Genomic DNA, 17,969 nt, shown 5'->3' with positions numbered 1-17,969 from the left:
CTACGGCACAAGATGGCTGACCACAGGGCTAGCGACCAAAGAGTTTGTAATATATAACTAGAGACACCAACGGCGCTAGTTTCGCGTACAAAATTGAACCGCTGTTCGGCCGCCATTAAAGGGAGTTGATGCTTCTCCGGGAGTGCGAGCAGTTCATGCTTATTGAGGAGTACGAATAAATATAAGTACACTTGAAGGGAAATAATAAGAAAATGGTGAAATACTGCGCCGCAAATAATTGTTCGAACATAGTTACTATTGTAGGATGCTCAGGAAAGCATGCATATCTTAATATTTGAAAGAATGTTCCAAATGCAGTTACTCCTTTGAATGTGTTTACAGAATGTCGGAATATTTCTTGGATAAAGTTTTTCCAGAAACAAATTAATCAGGTTTACAAGGTTAATTTAACAATGTCTGTAACGGTTAGGTGCCATCATATTACAGTGGATTATAATAGCAGAGTGCATAAGAAAATCCTCAGACTATATCTGTCTAAAACTGTTTTGTTTCACAATAAATGAATTAATAATGTAATTTCCGTATTGTACAGTACGTACTTCTAGTTTTTGGTTGTATTAAATGCAAAGAAATTAGTGAAAATATAGCTGATGGCCTAGTTAGGCCTATTATTACCACTACTACTAGGTCTACTATGACTACTACTACTAGGCCTACTATTACCACTACTCCTAGGCCTATTATTACCACTACTAGGCCTACTATTACCACTAGTACTAGGCCTACTATTACCACTACTACTAGGCCTATTATTACCACTACTACTAGGCCTACCATTACCACAAAACTAGGCCTACTATTACCACTAATACTAGGCCTACTATTACCACTACTACTAGGTCTACTATTACCACTACTAGGCCTACTATTGCCACAAAAACTAGACCTACTACTACTGCACCTACTATTACCATTACTACTAGGCCTACTATTACCACTACTACTAGGCCTACTATTACCACTACTCCTAGGCCTATTATTACCACTACTAGGCCTACTATTACCACTAGTACTAGGCCTACTATTACCACTACTGCTAAGCCTATTATTACCACTACTACTAGGCCTACCATTACCACAAAAACTGGGCCTACTATTACCACTAATACTAGGCCTACTATTACCACTACCGGTACTACTAGGTCTATTATTACCATTACTACTAGGCCTACTATTACCGCTACTAATTGTATTAAAAAGTCTGTACTAAACTCTAACTTGGTGGTCATCAACTACACAATGAATAGATTGTTTTATGATAAAATTTATTCTCATTATATTTTAAATCTGTTTCCAGAATTTTTATGATCTCATATTTCACCACTAAATATTTTCTAAGCACCATATACCTTCCTCTTCCTTTGCATGAAAGGACTGAAATATAGATCACTTGAAATATTACAGTAAATATCCATTATTATGTCCTTAAAACAATACTAGTAATACTGAAAATTAATGCTGACATTGCCATTATTCACTATTTCACATACTTATCCCGAGTGTGTATGGGTGATTTAATTTATTTTTTAGAATATCGCCAAAGATGAACCATTATAATACTTTAATAAATATAGCGCTCCTCTGCCATTCATGTTTATTTCATCACGACTCATCCTTTGTAAAAGATGTTTAAAACAGTGTCTATCACCAGGCTACATCAATGTATTATGGTACTGTTTTCGAATTTCGCGCCGCAAACACTCCCTTTAATGGCGGATTCTAGCCGATTCAATTTGTGACATTTTTCTTGCCTGCCACTTATGGGTATGTGTCTCTAGTAAGTATTACAAACTCTTTGCTAGCGACGCACGGATATCATCACAGAGTGTGTGCAACCAAGAGATACCACTCCGCAAGCGAAATGTGTATCTGTGAACTGTGCGGGGTCCATTGCGGGAGATATCACATTCTCGAGTGTGAAAGCGTGTGAAATCTATCAGGGAAACAATACAGGAGATAGTATAACCGTATCTATGCACAGTGTGCGCAATCCCAAACTATTAATAACCCATGGCTGCGGGATTGGACTTTGAATATAACTGATAAAAGGAATATAGAATCCGCTGAACATAGACATTCGCAAGGAACTAAATATGTACACTATGGACACAAAAACTGCGGAACAAAAAATCAGCTGGTATCAACATATTAAGAATGAACGAAGAACGCATATCTAAAATATTATTAAACTTTAGACCCATAGCATACAGAAATGAAGGCAGGCGGAAAACAAGATGGCAAAACACTTTCCCGTGAGGACGAACAAGCCACTTGGCTTTATCCCTGAGGAAGAGGGGAGTGGAGAGATAGAGCGAGAGATATGTGAAAAAAATATATCTTAATATTTTATTGTTTCAAATTCATCATCATCATCATCATCATCATCATCATCATCATCATCATCATCATCATCATATATTAAGTACAAGGTCATTACGCCTATTATGGTTTTGAGTTTGAGACCTCTTCCCATTAAAGCGTCGTAAAAATAACCTAGTAAAAATCTTCTCATTAGGTTCGTATTTGAAGGGTATTGGGTAGTGCTACTTACAGTATATAATATATATATATATATATATATATATATATATATATATATATATATATATATTTCCTCTGTTTCTATCAAACACAGACTAATGTCCTTTGCACCGTGTGATAAGCAACTGGTGTTGAGTTATGAGCTGGCCACAGCAACAAATTAATTATATTTCATCATTTTAATGTAAGAATGGCAGAAAGAAAAGAGTACTGAAAAAGAAATCTATGCGACTGTTAGCAGTTAGGAACACCTAAAAAGTTTTAATGTCACACTTTTCAAACTTCCCCCCTCCCCTGTCGTCCACTGTTGTCGCTGAGGGGTTAGCGAGTCTGACTTCGAACCCAGCTGTCCCGGCTTCGATTCCCCGTCAGGACGAGTTGCCTGGATGAGGTTTTTTCGGGGGTTTCCCCTCATTCCTATGGATCAATATCAGTTAACTTTATCAGGCGATTGGAACCCCACTCATCTTCCATTTTATTTCCTTCCTCATCATCCCGTTTCTGGGTTTTCAGATCACTCTATAGGCGGCCTCCCGAAGCTGCTGGCTTCTGCAATACCTTCCGAGGCGGACCTAGTCGGCGGAGGAGTTTCGCCTCGGACCGACAGGGAGGCTTTGGGGGAAGTTGCCGAAGCTGGAATGGTATATGGATTTCTGTCGGCTGTAGGGACCGGTCGTTAAGGGAGTCATGTAGTTAGGGCGGTGCGCGTAGGAAATCTGTGGCACGCAGCTCATTCCATATAGAAAGTTAGCGGAATAGATCTCAACAGGTCGCAGTGCTGGGCCATCAGTGCCCCTTCACTTAAATTCCATTCCATTCCCTCCCATGTCGAAAATATATCATTTGAGAAAATGAGTGAAATAAAAATAGTATTTTTTCAATTACACAAACTCATTGTAACAAATCCCCATACATTTATTTTGTTCAATAAAAATGATATGTCTCTTCACATTTTCACCACTTGAATTAAATATTTAAAAATAGGATTCCATTCATTTTGAAGAACTTTAGAGTTGACATTAGGTACAAAATTTCAACCCTTTATATTAAGTAGTTTTTGAATAAATGTCCCCAGAATTTAAAATAATTACATTTTTTTTTCAGTACCGGTACTCTTTTCTTTCTGCCAGTTTTATATTAAAACAATGAACAGGGGCGGCTTTAGAGGTAGTGCCGTTGTGCCATGGCACTACCAGAACACAGAAGGAATAGGCGAATTCATATTTTCCGCGCAAAACCTGAGAGAAACAAGTTACGCTTATACAATCTCTACCGTCAATATGATCTTTGCAGCGAAACACGTTGTAACCAATGTTTGGAGGATGGATCTGTGCCAGGCACTACGTCCCATAAGAAATATAATGGGATGCGCGCGCAATCTTCATGTTCGCTCGTCCTTTTCAGCATCTAAAGCATGATCTAAAATGTGCCAGGCAAAATTGCCGCTGGCTTTTGCAATGCTTGTAAAACTGTATACATCCTCATTTTCTACGCCGATCCCTTACTACTTCTCGCTCTACCTGTCCTTCCCCTTTGTCGGAACAAGTTTCTTAGAGCGAAGACTGCAACAATAAGATAATAAAATCTCTTCCGATTTCTTGAAAACTTGGCTTGAGAAAGTTTTCACTTTATTATTTCTACCATCAGTACCAATTGTAGTGTGAACGTGTTAAGTCGTGAGGTTGTCATCGTAATAGTGGTCGTGTTATCGTGTTGTGTCTGTGGAAAAATGAATTCGGTTGGCGCTTTATTGAAATCTCCGTTTTCAACATTAACATATGAAAACAAACTTCGTGTTAAAGAATTAGGCAGACCTACACCGCACTTAAATATTCATCAAAAGCAGCAAAGTGCTAAAGTTAACAGATCTCGCAAATTCAACCCAGATATTTATTTAAAAAACAACTGGTTGTGTGGATGTGATGTGAAAAATGCGTTCTTCTGTTTCCCGTGTGTTCTGTTCGGAGGTGAACTTAGCCGGTCAAAAGTGGGTGTGACAGATTTAATACATTTATGGGATAAAATAAAAACACATCAAAAGTCAAAGGTTCATATGAATAACGTCTTCAGTTTGTCTATGCTGGGTAAAGCGAACATTGAAAATCAGTTAAATTCACACTACAGATTCGCGATTGCAAAACACAACGAGCAAGTTGATAAAAACAAATATGTGTTAAATTTAATAATAAATTGCATACGATTTTGTGAGGCACTAGATTTAGCACTAAGAGGGCACGATGAATCTGAGGACACGGAAAATAATTCACTTCAGTTCTGAGTTGGATAAAGACTTAAAAGAACACTTATCGAAGTCAACAGCATTTAAGGGTACTTCTGAAACCATCCAGAACGACTTGCTTGACTGCATGTTAAAAGTGTACCACGAAGAGGTAACAAAAGAATTGAACAGTGTAAACTACGTTTCTATCATTGCTGATGATACGACTGATATTTCTTGTCAATTTCAACTCGTTTTACTATTACGCTACATTGTTGATGGAAAGCCTGTAGAAAGATTCTGGAAATTCTTAAATCCTGAAAGTCATGACGCTCTTGCTATTTCAAAGTGTATCTTAACAGAACTTGAACCATTAATCGGTAACGATCCAAATAAACTGATAGATCAGAGTTATGGCGGTGCATCCGTAATGAGTGGCGGATTGAGCGGTGTACAAAAATTAATAAAGGACAAATACCAAAATGCCAATTATATACACTGCTATGCGCATCAAATAAACCTAATAGTGTCCAAAGCAGCAAGTATCAACCGACAAGCACGCATTTTTTTCTGTAATTTGTCCGGACTTTGTTCTTTTTTTTTTTTTCTAATTTATCCCAAAGAACGCAAATTTTAGATGAAATCGTTCAGAGAAGGTTACTTAGGTCATCAAATACCAGGTGGAATTTTCACTCTCGTGGGGTTAATACGGTGTTTGAACACAGAAAGGAATTAATTACAGTAATGGAAACAATCAAAGCCCGTGAAGACATAACCTTAGATTCTACCCTACGCCAGGCCAATGCATACAAATTCCTGTTAAATGAGGAAAACTTTGTATTTTGGTTAACCTTCTTCCACAAAATTATGCCCCACGTAGAAATTATTTTCAATCAGAAGTAATGATCCCGTTGAAGTTCGACAAAATATACGTAATTTTGAGGAATGTATAGGCCTACAGTTAGTTAGGGATAAAATTGATGAGATCATTAGTGGCATTGAAAGTGAGACCGAAAACAGAGATAATGCCACATCACAAAAAAGAAGACGTGTTGACCTTTCTTCTGACGATAAAAGAAGGCAAGCAATAGAAATTTATGACGCAATTATCGCAGATATAAAATTTCGATTTCAATTTACCGATCATCTTATAGCTACCAAATTATTTGAAGTTGAACAATTTGAAAACTACGAAAGACAATTCCCTGACAATTATATTAGTGAAACTGTTAAAATGTATCCATTTCTGGAAGCAAATAGACTGAAAAGTGAATTGGAAGTATGCTACGCAAGACCCGAGCTAAAAACAGTTTCTGGTGCAGTACCACTTTTGAACTTCATTTTGGACAATGAGTTACATCATGTTTTCCCAGAAATGTCAAAACTTTTGAAAATGTTAATAACAATGCCAATGTCAACATCGGAAGCAGAGCGGTGTTTCTCCATGTTGAAAAGGATTAAAACTTTTTTAGGAATACAATTAAAGAGGACAGATTAACTGCATTAGGAATGTTGTCGTGCGAGAAAAGTTTTGTTTGCAAAATAGACAACTTCAACAAAAAAGTGATGGATTTATTTTCAAGTCAGAAGAATCGGCGAATGGATTTTATCTATCGCGCATATTAACCTGGTCAACAAAAGCGCTCAAGTGCTCCAGTTGTATAAATTTTGGTGAGTGATTATTATTATTATTATTATTATTATTATTATTATTATTATTATTATTATTATTATTATTATTATTAGAGACGAGAATTTCATGCACTATAAACTCCCTAAATATGCATGCATTCATGCACTATCAAACTATGAAATATGCACGATCAAGCGGAAAATACATTAAAATATGCACTTTCATTTTTGTTTGAAATGTGTTATTTCACTTCACTTTTTTTGCACAGTTAACAACCTAACATTTCTAAATTGGTTTCTGTGAGGTTCCTGCGCTGGTTAGTCAACATTTTTTTGTAGACAGAGAATGACCTCTCTACATTGCAAGAAGTTATGGGTTTAAACTTGAATGAACATATTTGTGACAGTGTCAGGTCAAATCCTTCATTCAAGTTTTCGCTACAAGTAACCTTCTTCTGAACAAAAGAATCCGCAGTCCGGGTTAGCATTTATGACCCTGTCCAATTTGTTTTCGCCGCTACATTCACTTTCCCACGGGTGTAACTGAGGTATCTATGAAAGTCTTTGCAGATTCTTTCTTTTGTTGCATTCTTGTAATATGTGAAACACGTGCGACATGCTGGTCGACTTGAAATTTTTTAGTACATTTCATCTGAAATTATAATAAACCTTATGGTTACCTAGTTACGATTTAAAAACAGATATCGTAATTTAATTAATTATTTCAAAAAAGTTTTGTACCTTTTTTACAAAGAACAATTGCCATATAAAATATTCGGAAACAATTAGCATTGCTTAACTCTTTACTGCAACAATCGCAAAATACCACATCCCCATATTATGATCTAATAAAATCCTTTCCTTTAATCCACTGTGCAAAGACTACACTTTTGGAATCTTTAAATTGGAAACCTATTAGAACCACATTAACACACGCAAACAGAATAAACAAGCACATTAACCACTTAAGAGATTCACACACTGCAAACACAGTTTAACGATGATTCCAATTTTAGAAGAATCTAAATTGATAGGTCTACTAGTACTAGAAAAGGAAGAGAATTTACAACCTCCCTGAAAGGGGGTGCTTTTGACTAAATTATTTGTCGGCAGTTTCCTTAAACCCTCTATATTTCCTCCCTACTTACTATTCTCCAAATATTCAACGTAATAAATTCATTTATGACACGCAGTGTATAGAGGGTCGTCGGTAAAGTGTTGTGAAAGTGGACTTCCGTCCAGGGAAAGGTCTTCTAACACCTTATTGTGAAAATCTTAACATTTTATTTAATTTTTCTGTTATTTAGTTTTTTTCTTTTTCTTCTTCAATCCTGATTCCTGAAAATAAAATATGGGACATAAAATCGAGAAACTGAGGTGTCCACTCAAAACCATTAAAACATGCATTTAAACTGAATTTAATGTATATTATATGCATTATTAAGCTAAACATTGCTTAAATATGTATTATGCATGTTTTTATCCCTAAAAAGTCGAAAACATGCAAATTTGCACGGGAAAAGTACACATATTTGGAACCGGAAAGAAATGAAATGGATAAGTACTAAGCTTGAGCTATGTCCTATGTTCCTATAAAAACATGCATTTGCATGGAATGCTCGTCTCTAATTATTATTATTATTATTATTAATTGTTATTATTATTATTATTATTATTATTATTATTATTATTATTATTATTATTATTATTATTATTGCTTATTTCTAGTCATCGGTTTAGACCATAGGCGAATCCAGGGAGGACATAGTAGGAAAAAGAGTTAGCCCTCCCTCTTAGGTATCCTGGATCTATCACTGATTTTGGCACTAGGCATTAAATATGTATGAGCCGCCACTGCTGAAAGATAATTTGTTTCTGTGGTCAGCTCACAACTCACCAACATTTGTTTATCACACGGTGCAGAGAACATTAGTCTGTGTTTGGTAGAAATAGAGGAACAAATATTTTATATATTCATATTTATAGACGAATATACTGTTAATAGCACTATCTAGTAAAGATTGTCTTTGGGTATCGTGTGAGATGAAAATCTTAATACAGTCAGTATACATATGCTACAAACACAGCCTTAATTACGTTATACCACAGTCTAGCATATACAGTCACGAAGCTCAATACATAGTAAATATGCATCCATAGATAGTTGCTAACCACTAGGATTGCTACTATCGCCTCATTACAGACAATGCGAAATAGTACATGCACAGTATATTGTTCCTAGTACCCTCATAAACTCAAGCTTCGTGACTGTATAATATAATTATTATACTAGACTGTGATTATACCATTATTAGGAAATACTTACTCATGAACGCAAGTGGCAGTTGTAAGAGCCCAAATCTCATTCAAAATCGAAGCACCACAGATGTGGATATTGAAGAATTGAAGAGACAGCTGAAAGAATGTAAAAATGTTTAATATTTGCTCGACTTTTTTTTTTCTGTAAAGCAATAAACCAACTTTTCATGGAAACACAGAAATATGCTATTTACTGTGTAAAATAGGTACATTCTATGTTATCAGATTTAATTTGTGACAGTGAAATATATTTTTGAAAAATTAAGAGTTTCTTGCGGTTTTTGAGAAACGAGAAACGGTGGTTTCAAATATTTTGTAAAACATAAAGTAAACACAGTGTCATATTCATCTTTCTGTTCACATGAAACAACTCTGAGTAACATGACCTAATTTATTGGAAATTTCATATTTAACAACGGAAAAAATCGTCATTTGGTTACAATTTTACAGTATTGATCAACAAAATATTTTAACTTTGTAAAAATAGAACTATCATTTGCATGTTTAGGTCCTATATTGAAATTCCAAGTCTGGTTCAAATATGAAACTCATTTCGCACATTTATAACATAAACATAATTATAAAAAAGTTACCTCGCACTCTCGACATTAAAATTGGAATGTATTTATTATTAATTCCACAATTGGGACATCTGGCCGACATCTACGGCTGACCACTACGATCCAGAATACAAAGCAAAGGTTAACTTGAAAATAAAGTACAATTTGACTTGCGGAAAGAATACAAAACAAGGATAAGCTTACAAATAAAATACAATTTGATTTACGGAGAAACATTGGACAAAAGTACAATGAAGAATAATTGATATGATGTGAATAATATTATGTGGTGTCACACAAGTCCATGTGTAGATTAAAGTAAAGTGATAGGATTACTTGTCATATTTGTTATGAAATGCTTATTTTAAATAATTTTTCGCATAATGAAAAGCCAAATTTGGGTAAAGTAGTCCTATTATTTTACTTGTTTGTCATGAAAATCATGGAAATCTAAATCTGATTTAACTATGACAATTATTTTGCATAGTTGTCAACAAAATCGAAGTTTGTTAAGTAGGGTTACATTTCGCGCATTTGGTATGAAAATTCAAATTTAATTAAAATAGTGTTTCACACAATTGATATTAAGATAAAAATGTTAATTTTTAAATTATTAATTAGCAAGTTTTGCATTGTTTATAACATCTTTCTGTGCTCAGTTTTTAAAATACAGGTTTTATTCAATTATAATTTTGGGAAAATACTTTAGGTGGCTCTGATTAGAAGAAACCGTAAATCTTCCAACTTCAACTTCCCACAGCCGCCATCACTTTCATTGTCACTGTTACTATCACGATCATGATCATGACCACAACCACAGGCACCGTTGTTGTTGCCATCGCCCCCAGCACTGCCACCATCACCATCACCACCGCCACCACCACCATCACCACCACCACCACCACCACCACTACCACCGCCACCACCACCACTACCACCACCACCACCACCACCACCACCACCACCACTAACACCACAATGATTAACACTATCAGCAGTTAAAGTAAGAGAATCAGTTTGAGCGATGTGTTTTTTTATCTACTTCTTTCAAGAAACTCTAAATTTCTACTAATGGCTAGAAGATCGTTGTGAGATCTTTGGTGGATCTGAATTCATCTGATCTACTCGTAAACCATTAGTAATTTTATTGAAATAGAATAATTGTATTATTTAATTTATTGCTCACGAAATTCTAAGTTTGGGTAAAATAATATTATGCGAATGTGTCATGAAACTCAAATTCTAGGTGGAAGACGATAATTGTTTTGTAAATTTCGTCAATTCGTGACGGTGTTAAGCTATTTGGAGTGTAAGTAAAAATAGAGCAACTCGAATTTTATACTCAGATACTGACAATTTTTCGTTTACCAGAACTATGAGAATTTGATATTTTGATATGTGATATTTATTTATACTAATTAATTACACAAAGCAAACAAAATCAGGAACACCCGTATTACAAAAAAAAAGTTATTAGGCTACATATATTGGGGAAAAGTTCATGAAGGAAGTTGCTCGGAATGAGATCTCAATGTTAAAATAATCTGTGATGTTGAACTGATTGGAGGAGCGTGGAAGACAAAAATAACAGACTGTTGTGAGAGCGACTTCTGAAGGATGCGAAGAATCGACTACGGTTTATGTGGCTAGAAAATAGGCGGAAATAGAACGATAGGATGATGAAATAAGCTAATTCACAAATACATCTTATCATGACTTCATGAGCATACAAATGCACCAATACGCATAAAAAAGACAAATACTACCCGCACGTTGTAAATTGACCGGTGTTGATTCCACAAACTAGCAGAGTGCGTCATCCCCCCTCACGAATGTTTTGAACTCTTTATGCCTCGCACTCCGTAATCACCTACGATGTCTTTTATATGACAGTGGCGACATGAGCGCTCAGGATGCGTGGTAGAGATGAGCATGGGCCTGTCGTGGACTGAGTTAATTCTTGACCTTGCGTTACGCGGCTAGCGTAAGTTGCATCATCAATGATGATTCATCATATCACGCATGTTTGTACCGTCCTCCGCGGGCCACAATGAAGCACACTACATAAAAGGGGTCGCTTATTGATACAGAGCTGTAATTTCTGGTTTAAATTCAGTAGTACGAGTAGTAACACGTAAACAGTCTTCCTTCACAGTAACTTGAAGTGAACGAAAGGTACATTATTATTAGAACGAAACACTGCATTCACAAATGAAAAAAGTGTCTATATAAAATTCAATTTTATGTTGTGTTGATTATAATTAATGTTGTTAATGTTCTGTATTTCTTTTCCATGCAATGTGAAATATACAATTGTAAGTTAGAAAGCAACACTATTATTGCATGTACTAAAATGTCGTTACTGTATCTTCGTAAGGCAACAATTACAGAGCTGGAATGATACTAATGTGGAGGATAATAAGAATAAAAGATGACTGTAATGATGAGAAGAAAATAATATTCACTGCCACTAGTAAGAACTTACTTAACCATAATTTTTCGTCCACAGATACAACGTCCACTCCACATTAGATTCTTCGTACATGTTATTAGCTGTCTAATGTCTGTAAGTAATAAAATATCTTCTCAATGTTTGCCAGCTAAACAAACATTATCAATGGAACTGTGTTTGAGAAAATTTTCCCGGATATGCAGTAGGCCTATAAATACTTTCCGTTGGAAAAGATGAAAGTACGTAAAGAAGTATATTCCAGCATTTGAAAACTACAGCACTAGGTATAAACTCGAATTTAAATCTACAATCCATCTTAGTGGAATTCAAAATCAGTGCAATAAATGCCGCTCTTGTTACGTTCCAAAATAGTATGGTAAAGGGATGTCTATTTATTTTTCGTTAAAACATTTGGCGTCACGCAGTAAATCTTGGACTTCGAGAACCTTTCCTAAATGATGTCATTCGCATTGGATTTCGTCGCCTTCTGACCTTTCCTCTTGTTGAATTGTAAGATACAGAAGATAATTTGGACCAAATAGCAGACAGTTTTCACGATGATGTCTTAAGATCTTTTTGCATACATCGAGACAATATATTCAAGAGACTCTCTAGCAAGAGGCAGAAAAGGGCTACCTCCAAGATTTTCGCCCGCACTTTGGAATGTCTATACCTAAGAGACAAACAGAGCGCAGAGTACTAATAATTTTGTGGAAGGGTAGCACTTCTGTTTTCAAAAAATCATTAGCACGCATCATTCGAACATTAGGACATTTTTGGAAAATATTGAAAATGATCATTAGGAAATCCAAACAGCAATTCTACAATTACCCGCGGGACACGTAAATATCCGGTACCGGTAACTTGTTAAAAAGATACATCCTGAAGCAACGTAACTAGAACAAATTGTGGGTAGATATGAAACATATTGTAAACATAACAACAGTAACCTGTATTTGGGAATCATAAGTTAAAAAATTAAATTGTACTTGGTAGAACCACAGGAAGAACGACAACATTAATAACAATAGGCATTCTTTTGACCAAGGGAAGAATATACTTAACGTGGAATAATAATAATAATAATAATAATAATAATAATAATAATAATAATAATAATAACAATAATAATAATAAAAATAACAATATTATTTGCTATAACTGTGATATCATATGGACGAAAAATCCTTGTGGACGAACAATATAGGTAGTAGGTGAAAAGGGACTGGAGAAATACATAGGCCTACTTAAAATCGGAGGACGCCGATTCCTTCCCAAAAAATGGTTCTGATTTCCTCTCCAAAAAGATTACAGCCCTATTCCCTCCCAATTTTTTGTTGTTTGAATTCAGTGCAGTCCGATTCCCTTCATGCCTTAAACCACGGCCGACTTGATGTTCCCTTCGCTTTTTTTTTTTGTATACGACCTTGACAATAGTAATATTTTCTTGAAATTGGATAATTTCTCAATTCCACCACTTGGCGCTGTCTGCCAGGCTCTGGTGTCTACAGAAGAAATACTCAATATGAATTAAAATAAATGATTAAAGAGTATTAGTAACACTTATAAATAATAAATAAGAAAATAATAAGTATTATTATGTTTAGTTCTGTTAATTATGGTAAAAGCGTGAGTTTAAAAGCAGGGAAGGTACCACATAGTAACCTGTTCAGTTTAAGTAACATGATGACAGAGGCGTAATTTTGTAGTTCATTCGCTGAGTAGCAGCCCTAGGCTAAACTGCGATGTTTCAAAGTAATCACTTGGGTAATTATTTACCATAACTTATACTGAGTTTTATAATTTCACTCACTGCACTGATACATTCCACTTGATATTGCAGATTCAAGAATCATAGTTTCAAGATGTTGCGACTCAGTGGATTATAAGCCGCATTCTTCGAAGGAACAAGCTTTCAGTTAAAGCTGCTGCAATGTTATCTAGAAGAGGCCTAACAGATTTCACAGTAATGATATTAGCAAGTCCGTTTTGGCCGTCTTCATCACAAATTGGCATTGCAAGAGAGGGCATCTACACAGTAACGGCTCAATTTCTGAACACAAATTTTCTAATATATTCTTGTTTAGTATTCTTTTTCGATGATTAAGCAGCTGATCTACCCAATCAATTTTGATGAATATTGCCTTCATCGGCCTCTTTCCATACATTTTCTTGTTCTTTATGTAACGGATCTCTTTCAATTAGTTGGAGTTTTTCGGTTGTTTTCGTTATCCCATCTTGCTTCTCTTGTAACACCTGATTAAGTTGTGTAATTTTCACATGCAATCTGTTAATTATTTCTTTTTAGCTCCACAAAGTTGACAACGTCTGTTTGCGTCGCTTTATGGTCATTTTCAACTGGCAAGAAGGGAATGTCATTAACTGATGCTGAGCCAGTCGGAACATCTTGTTCGAACAGTGAAAAACCAATATTACTAAAAGATTTGCGTTTCTTGGGTGGAGGGAGATCAGTTTTAGTAACTGTCCGTCATGGTCTTCTGTTTTCTGTCACTTATACCTAGGATAATGAGGGAATATTGTTGGCACAGCATTTGGTTTTACTAGTCTAAATTTCCCATTATTAGAATAATCTTCTCCCCTGAAATGTAAACTACAAACGACTGAAGATGGAGAGTTGCTTTAGAAACAAAGTCTAGGCGTGAAATCACTTTAAGCCATTTTCGCATCTTTCCCTTACTTACTTATGGCTTTTAAGGAACACGGAGGTTCATTGCCGCCCTCACATAAGCCCGCTATTGGTCCCTATCCTGTGCAAGATTAATCCAGTCCCTATCATCATATCCCACCGCCCTCAAATCCATTTTAATATTATCCTCCCATCTACGTCTCGGCCTCCCCAAAAGTCTTATTTCCTCTGGCCTCCCAACTAACACTCTATGTGCATATCTGAATTCGCCCATACATACTACATGCCCTGTCCATCTCAAACGTCTGGATTTAATGTTCCTAATTATGTCAGGTGAAGAATACGAGTGCAGTTCTGCGTTACGTAACTTCCTCCATTCTGCTCTAATTCCATCGCTTTTAGCCCCAAATATTTTTCTAAGAACCTTATTCTGAAACACCCGTAATGTCTGTTCCTCTCTCAAAATGAGAGTCCAAGTTTCACAACCATACAGAACAACCGGTAATATAACTGTGTTTATAGATTCTAACTTTCCGATTTTTTCACAGCAGACTAGATGACAAAAGCTTTTGATCCGAATAATAAGAGGCATTCCCATATTCACTCTGCGTCTAATTTTCTCCCGAGTGTCATTTATATTTGTCACTGTTGCTCCAAGATATTTTAATTTTTGTCCACACCTGTGGAGTAACGGTTAGCGCGTCTATCCGCGAAACCAGGTGGCCCGGGTTCGATTCCCGGTCGGGGTAAGTTACCTGGTTGAGGTTTTTTCCGGGGTTTTCCCTCAACCCAATATGAGCAAATGCTGGGTAACTTTCGGTGTTGGACCTTGGACTCACTTTACCGGCATTATCACCTTCATCTCATTCAGACGCTAAATAGCCTAAGATGTTGATAAAGCGTCGTAAAATAACTTACTGAAGTAAAATAAAATATTTGAATTTTTCCACCTCTTCGAAGGATACAACTCCAATTTTTATATTTCCATTTTGTACAATATTATGGTCACGAAATATAATCATCTTTCCCTGTCACTCGGAAATTCGTGGAATGATATTGCTCCTTCACTCTTTTTTTTCTATTCGAAGTACACAATAGTACACAACAATACGTCATTTTGAATCATATCACAATAAACTCACATATCAGTAGAAAAAGCGCAATATTACTAATTATAATCGTACAAGAAACCATACACACATTCCTCAGTGAACCTTGGGAGTTAGTGCCATCTGGCGGGAATTTCATATTTTCTCGATTACAGCTTTAACACAGGGATCAAAATGAATTGTCAAGGCCGGTAAAGGAGAAGCGAAGCGAGCACATCAAGTCGGCCGTGCTTAAACAGACACACAATTTTCCGTGACACTTTACACAGACTTCGGACTGTCAAGAATATAACTGAAATAACCAATGCATACAATTGGTGTGTTTAAAAATCCTGTTAATTAATCTTCGGATTGTCAAGGATGCAATTGAAATAACCAATCCATACCCTTGGTGTGTTTAATCTCCTACGTAAAAACATTAAGAAGGGCTTTGTAGGGCATGGCATTGCAATATTGCGAAAGATTGATCTGTCCGTTATCTAATTGTTTAATGTTATTCTTTAAATAGTTCATTTTTTATTTATACCAAGTCTTTGTAGTTGTACCTGGGTGGATAACGGCAGAATTTTTTTAAATTTTGATATCTGTCTGTATTTTGCATAAAACATCTAAAAACACACAAATGTTGGGGTGTGACGTTTAAAGGAACTGTTAAATTTTGCGTAGAAACTTTCACAAGCGTTCGTCGTTCGAATTGCAGTAGGATTTTTCTCAGCCCATAGAATTGTTGGTCCATACCTGTGGAGTAACGGTCTGACCGCGAAACCAGATGGCCCGGGTTGGATTCTCGGTCGGGACAAGTTACTTGGTTGAGGTTTTTTTCGGGGTTTTCCCTCAACCGAATATGAGCAAATGCTGGGTAACTTTCGGTGCTGAACCCCGGACTCATTTCACCGGTATTATCACTTTCATCTCATTCAGACGCTAAACAATCTAAGCTGTTGATAAAGCGTCGTAAAATAACCTAAAAAAAAAGAATTGGTGGGAAAAGGACATCGTCATCTATGTAATTTTGTGTTAGTCACAGAATGCTCCTACTTTTTCACAATTAGGCATCTGTGAAATGAAATGATTGGCGAAACAATTTCCGACGTCAGTGGGGTCTAAATATGTTAATTCAAATAAGTTCCTTAGTTAGTTATTTAGCAGTATCTGAGTTGCAGTCGTTGTATGTAGATTCCAATCCTAAGCTCTGAATTTTTCTCCACCGTGCTTGGCCGAGATGGAAACCACAACACTTGACCCAGCCAGCCAGCCAGACTTTACGGGAGGGAATCGGAGTCTTTAATTGCAGCAGCTCCCTTTTGGCGCAGAGGGAATCGGTATATTTACAATTATTACTGCTTCGGAGGGAATCGGGAAGAAAAATTAACCGCGGGAGAGAGTCGGTAGCCACCCCTTAAAATGGAGGAAGGATTAGTGTAGACGGAACGTTAATGGAAGGAACTCATATGGACAAAACATCTGGGAACCATAAATGTATGTTATTATCCAATTAATGAAAATGAATGGTGTTAGTGTCAGAAAACTGGCATTTCGTTTATTCGTTAACTCTGCATTGAAGGACTGATATAATGTTGTATGACATAAGTTTTTTTTTCTGTATTTTACTTTTCATATTTTAATATACATGCATTTAGTGTGGTAATACTATTATTTTCAAAATAATAAGAGTAATGGATAAGATTATTGAGAGAAATACGTTATATTATGCAAAAATTAAAGGAATATTGTTTTAATGCATTGTTTGCAGAAAGAATGGTTAAAATTATACAAGCGAATCTTCTTTCAATCGATGAAAGAGAACAGAAAGAGAAATGTATGTCGTCTTTCGAGTCGGACTCGGAGTTCACTGCCTCGAGTTCGAACTGTGAAGGAATCGTTGCGGTCTGCAGAAAGGTCTGCGTGGGCTACGCGGGCTAGCTGCCTCGGGCTCAGTCGGGTTAGAGCTCATTGCCTCGAGGTTAAACTCGGAAGGAAGAGTTCATAAGGACCACGGGTAGAGTTAGTGGGATTATTGCTGTACAAGTAGTCAGCTGAAAGCCCGCGGTCCGCCCGTGCACATCTTTAACGCGTAGTACGTACAGACCCAAGAACAAAATTTGGGCCACCTGAATTTTCGAAGTTCCAGTTATAACATACTGCGCATGCTTAGTTCCAGTTATAACGTACTGCGCATGCTCAGTTCCAGTTATAACGTACTGCGCATGCTCAGTTCCAGTTATAACGTACTGCGCTTGCTCAGTTCCAGTTATAACATACTGCGTATGCTCAGTTACAGTTATGACATACTGCGCATGCTCAGTACGCACTATGTTATAACTGGAACTTGGAAAATTCAGGTGGCCCAAATTTTATTTCTGAGTCTGTACATATAGGCTACACATAATGAAAACATTTTAATTTATTATGCCTTCTGAAATCTATGCCTTGCTTAGCTAAATACAGCAAAATGTAATTATGCCAACTA

The 17,969-nt window shown here is 36.2% G+C and overlaps 1 protein-coding gene across 4 annotated transcripts in view; it reads right to left on the bottom strand.

The window, feature by feature from the left end:
* LOC138715342 (mite allergen Der p 3-like) overlaps positions 1 to 17,969 on the bottom strand; it is a 126,736-nt gene that overhangs the window by 92,618 nt on the left and 16,149 nt on the right. For 2 of the 4 annotated variants that reach the window (XM_069848157.1, XM_069848158.1), the window contains exon 3: positions 8,739 to 8,827. The exons of the other annotated variants lie outside the window; for them this stretch is intronic. In XM_069848157.1, coding sequence (XP_069704258.1) covers positions 8,739 to 8,827 — 89 coding nt within the window. The remainder of the gene's footprint in view (positions 1 to 8,738; positions 8,828 to 17,969) is intronic. 4 annotated transcript variants of the gene reach the window in all.

This window comes from Periplaneta americana, chromosome 15, assembly GCF_040183065.1.
Source record: "Periplaneta americana isolate PAMFEO1 chromosome 15, P.americana_PAMFEO1_priV1, whole genome shotgun sequence".
NCBI lineage: Eukaryota > Metazoa > Arthropoda > Insecta > Blattodea > Blattidae > Periplaneta > Periplaneta americana.
The sequence above is the reverse complement of the archived record's forward strand: the minus strand, read 5'-3'. Positions and strand labels throughout refer to the sequence as shown.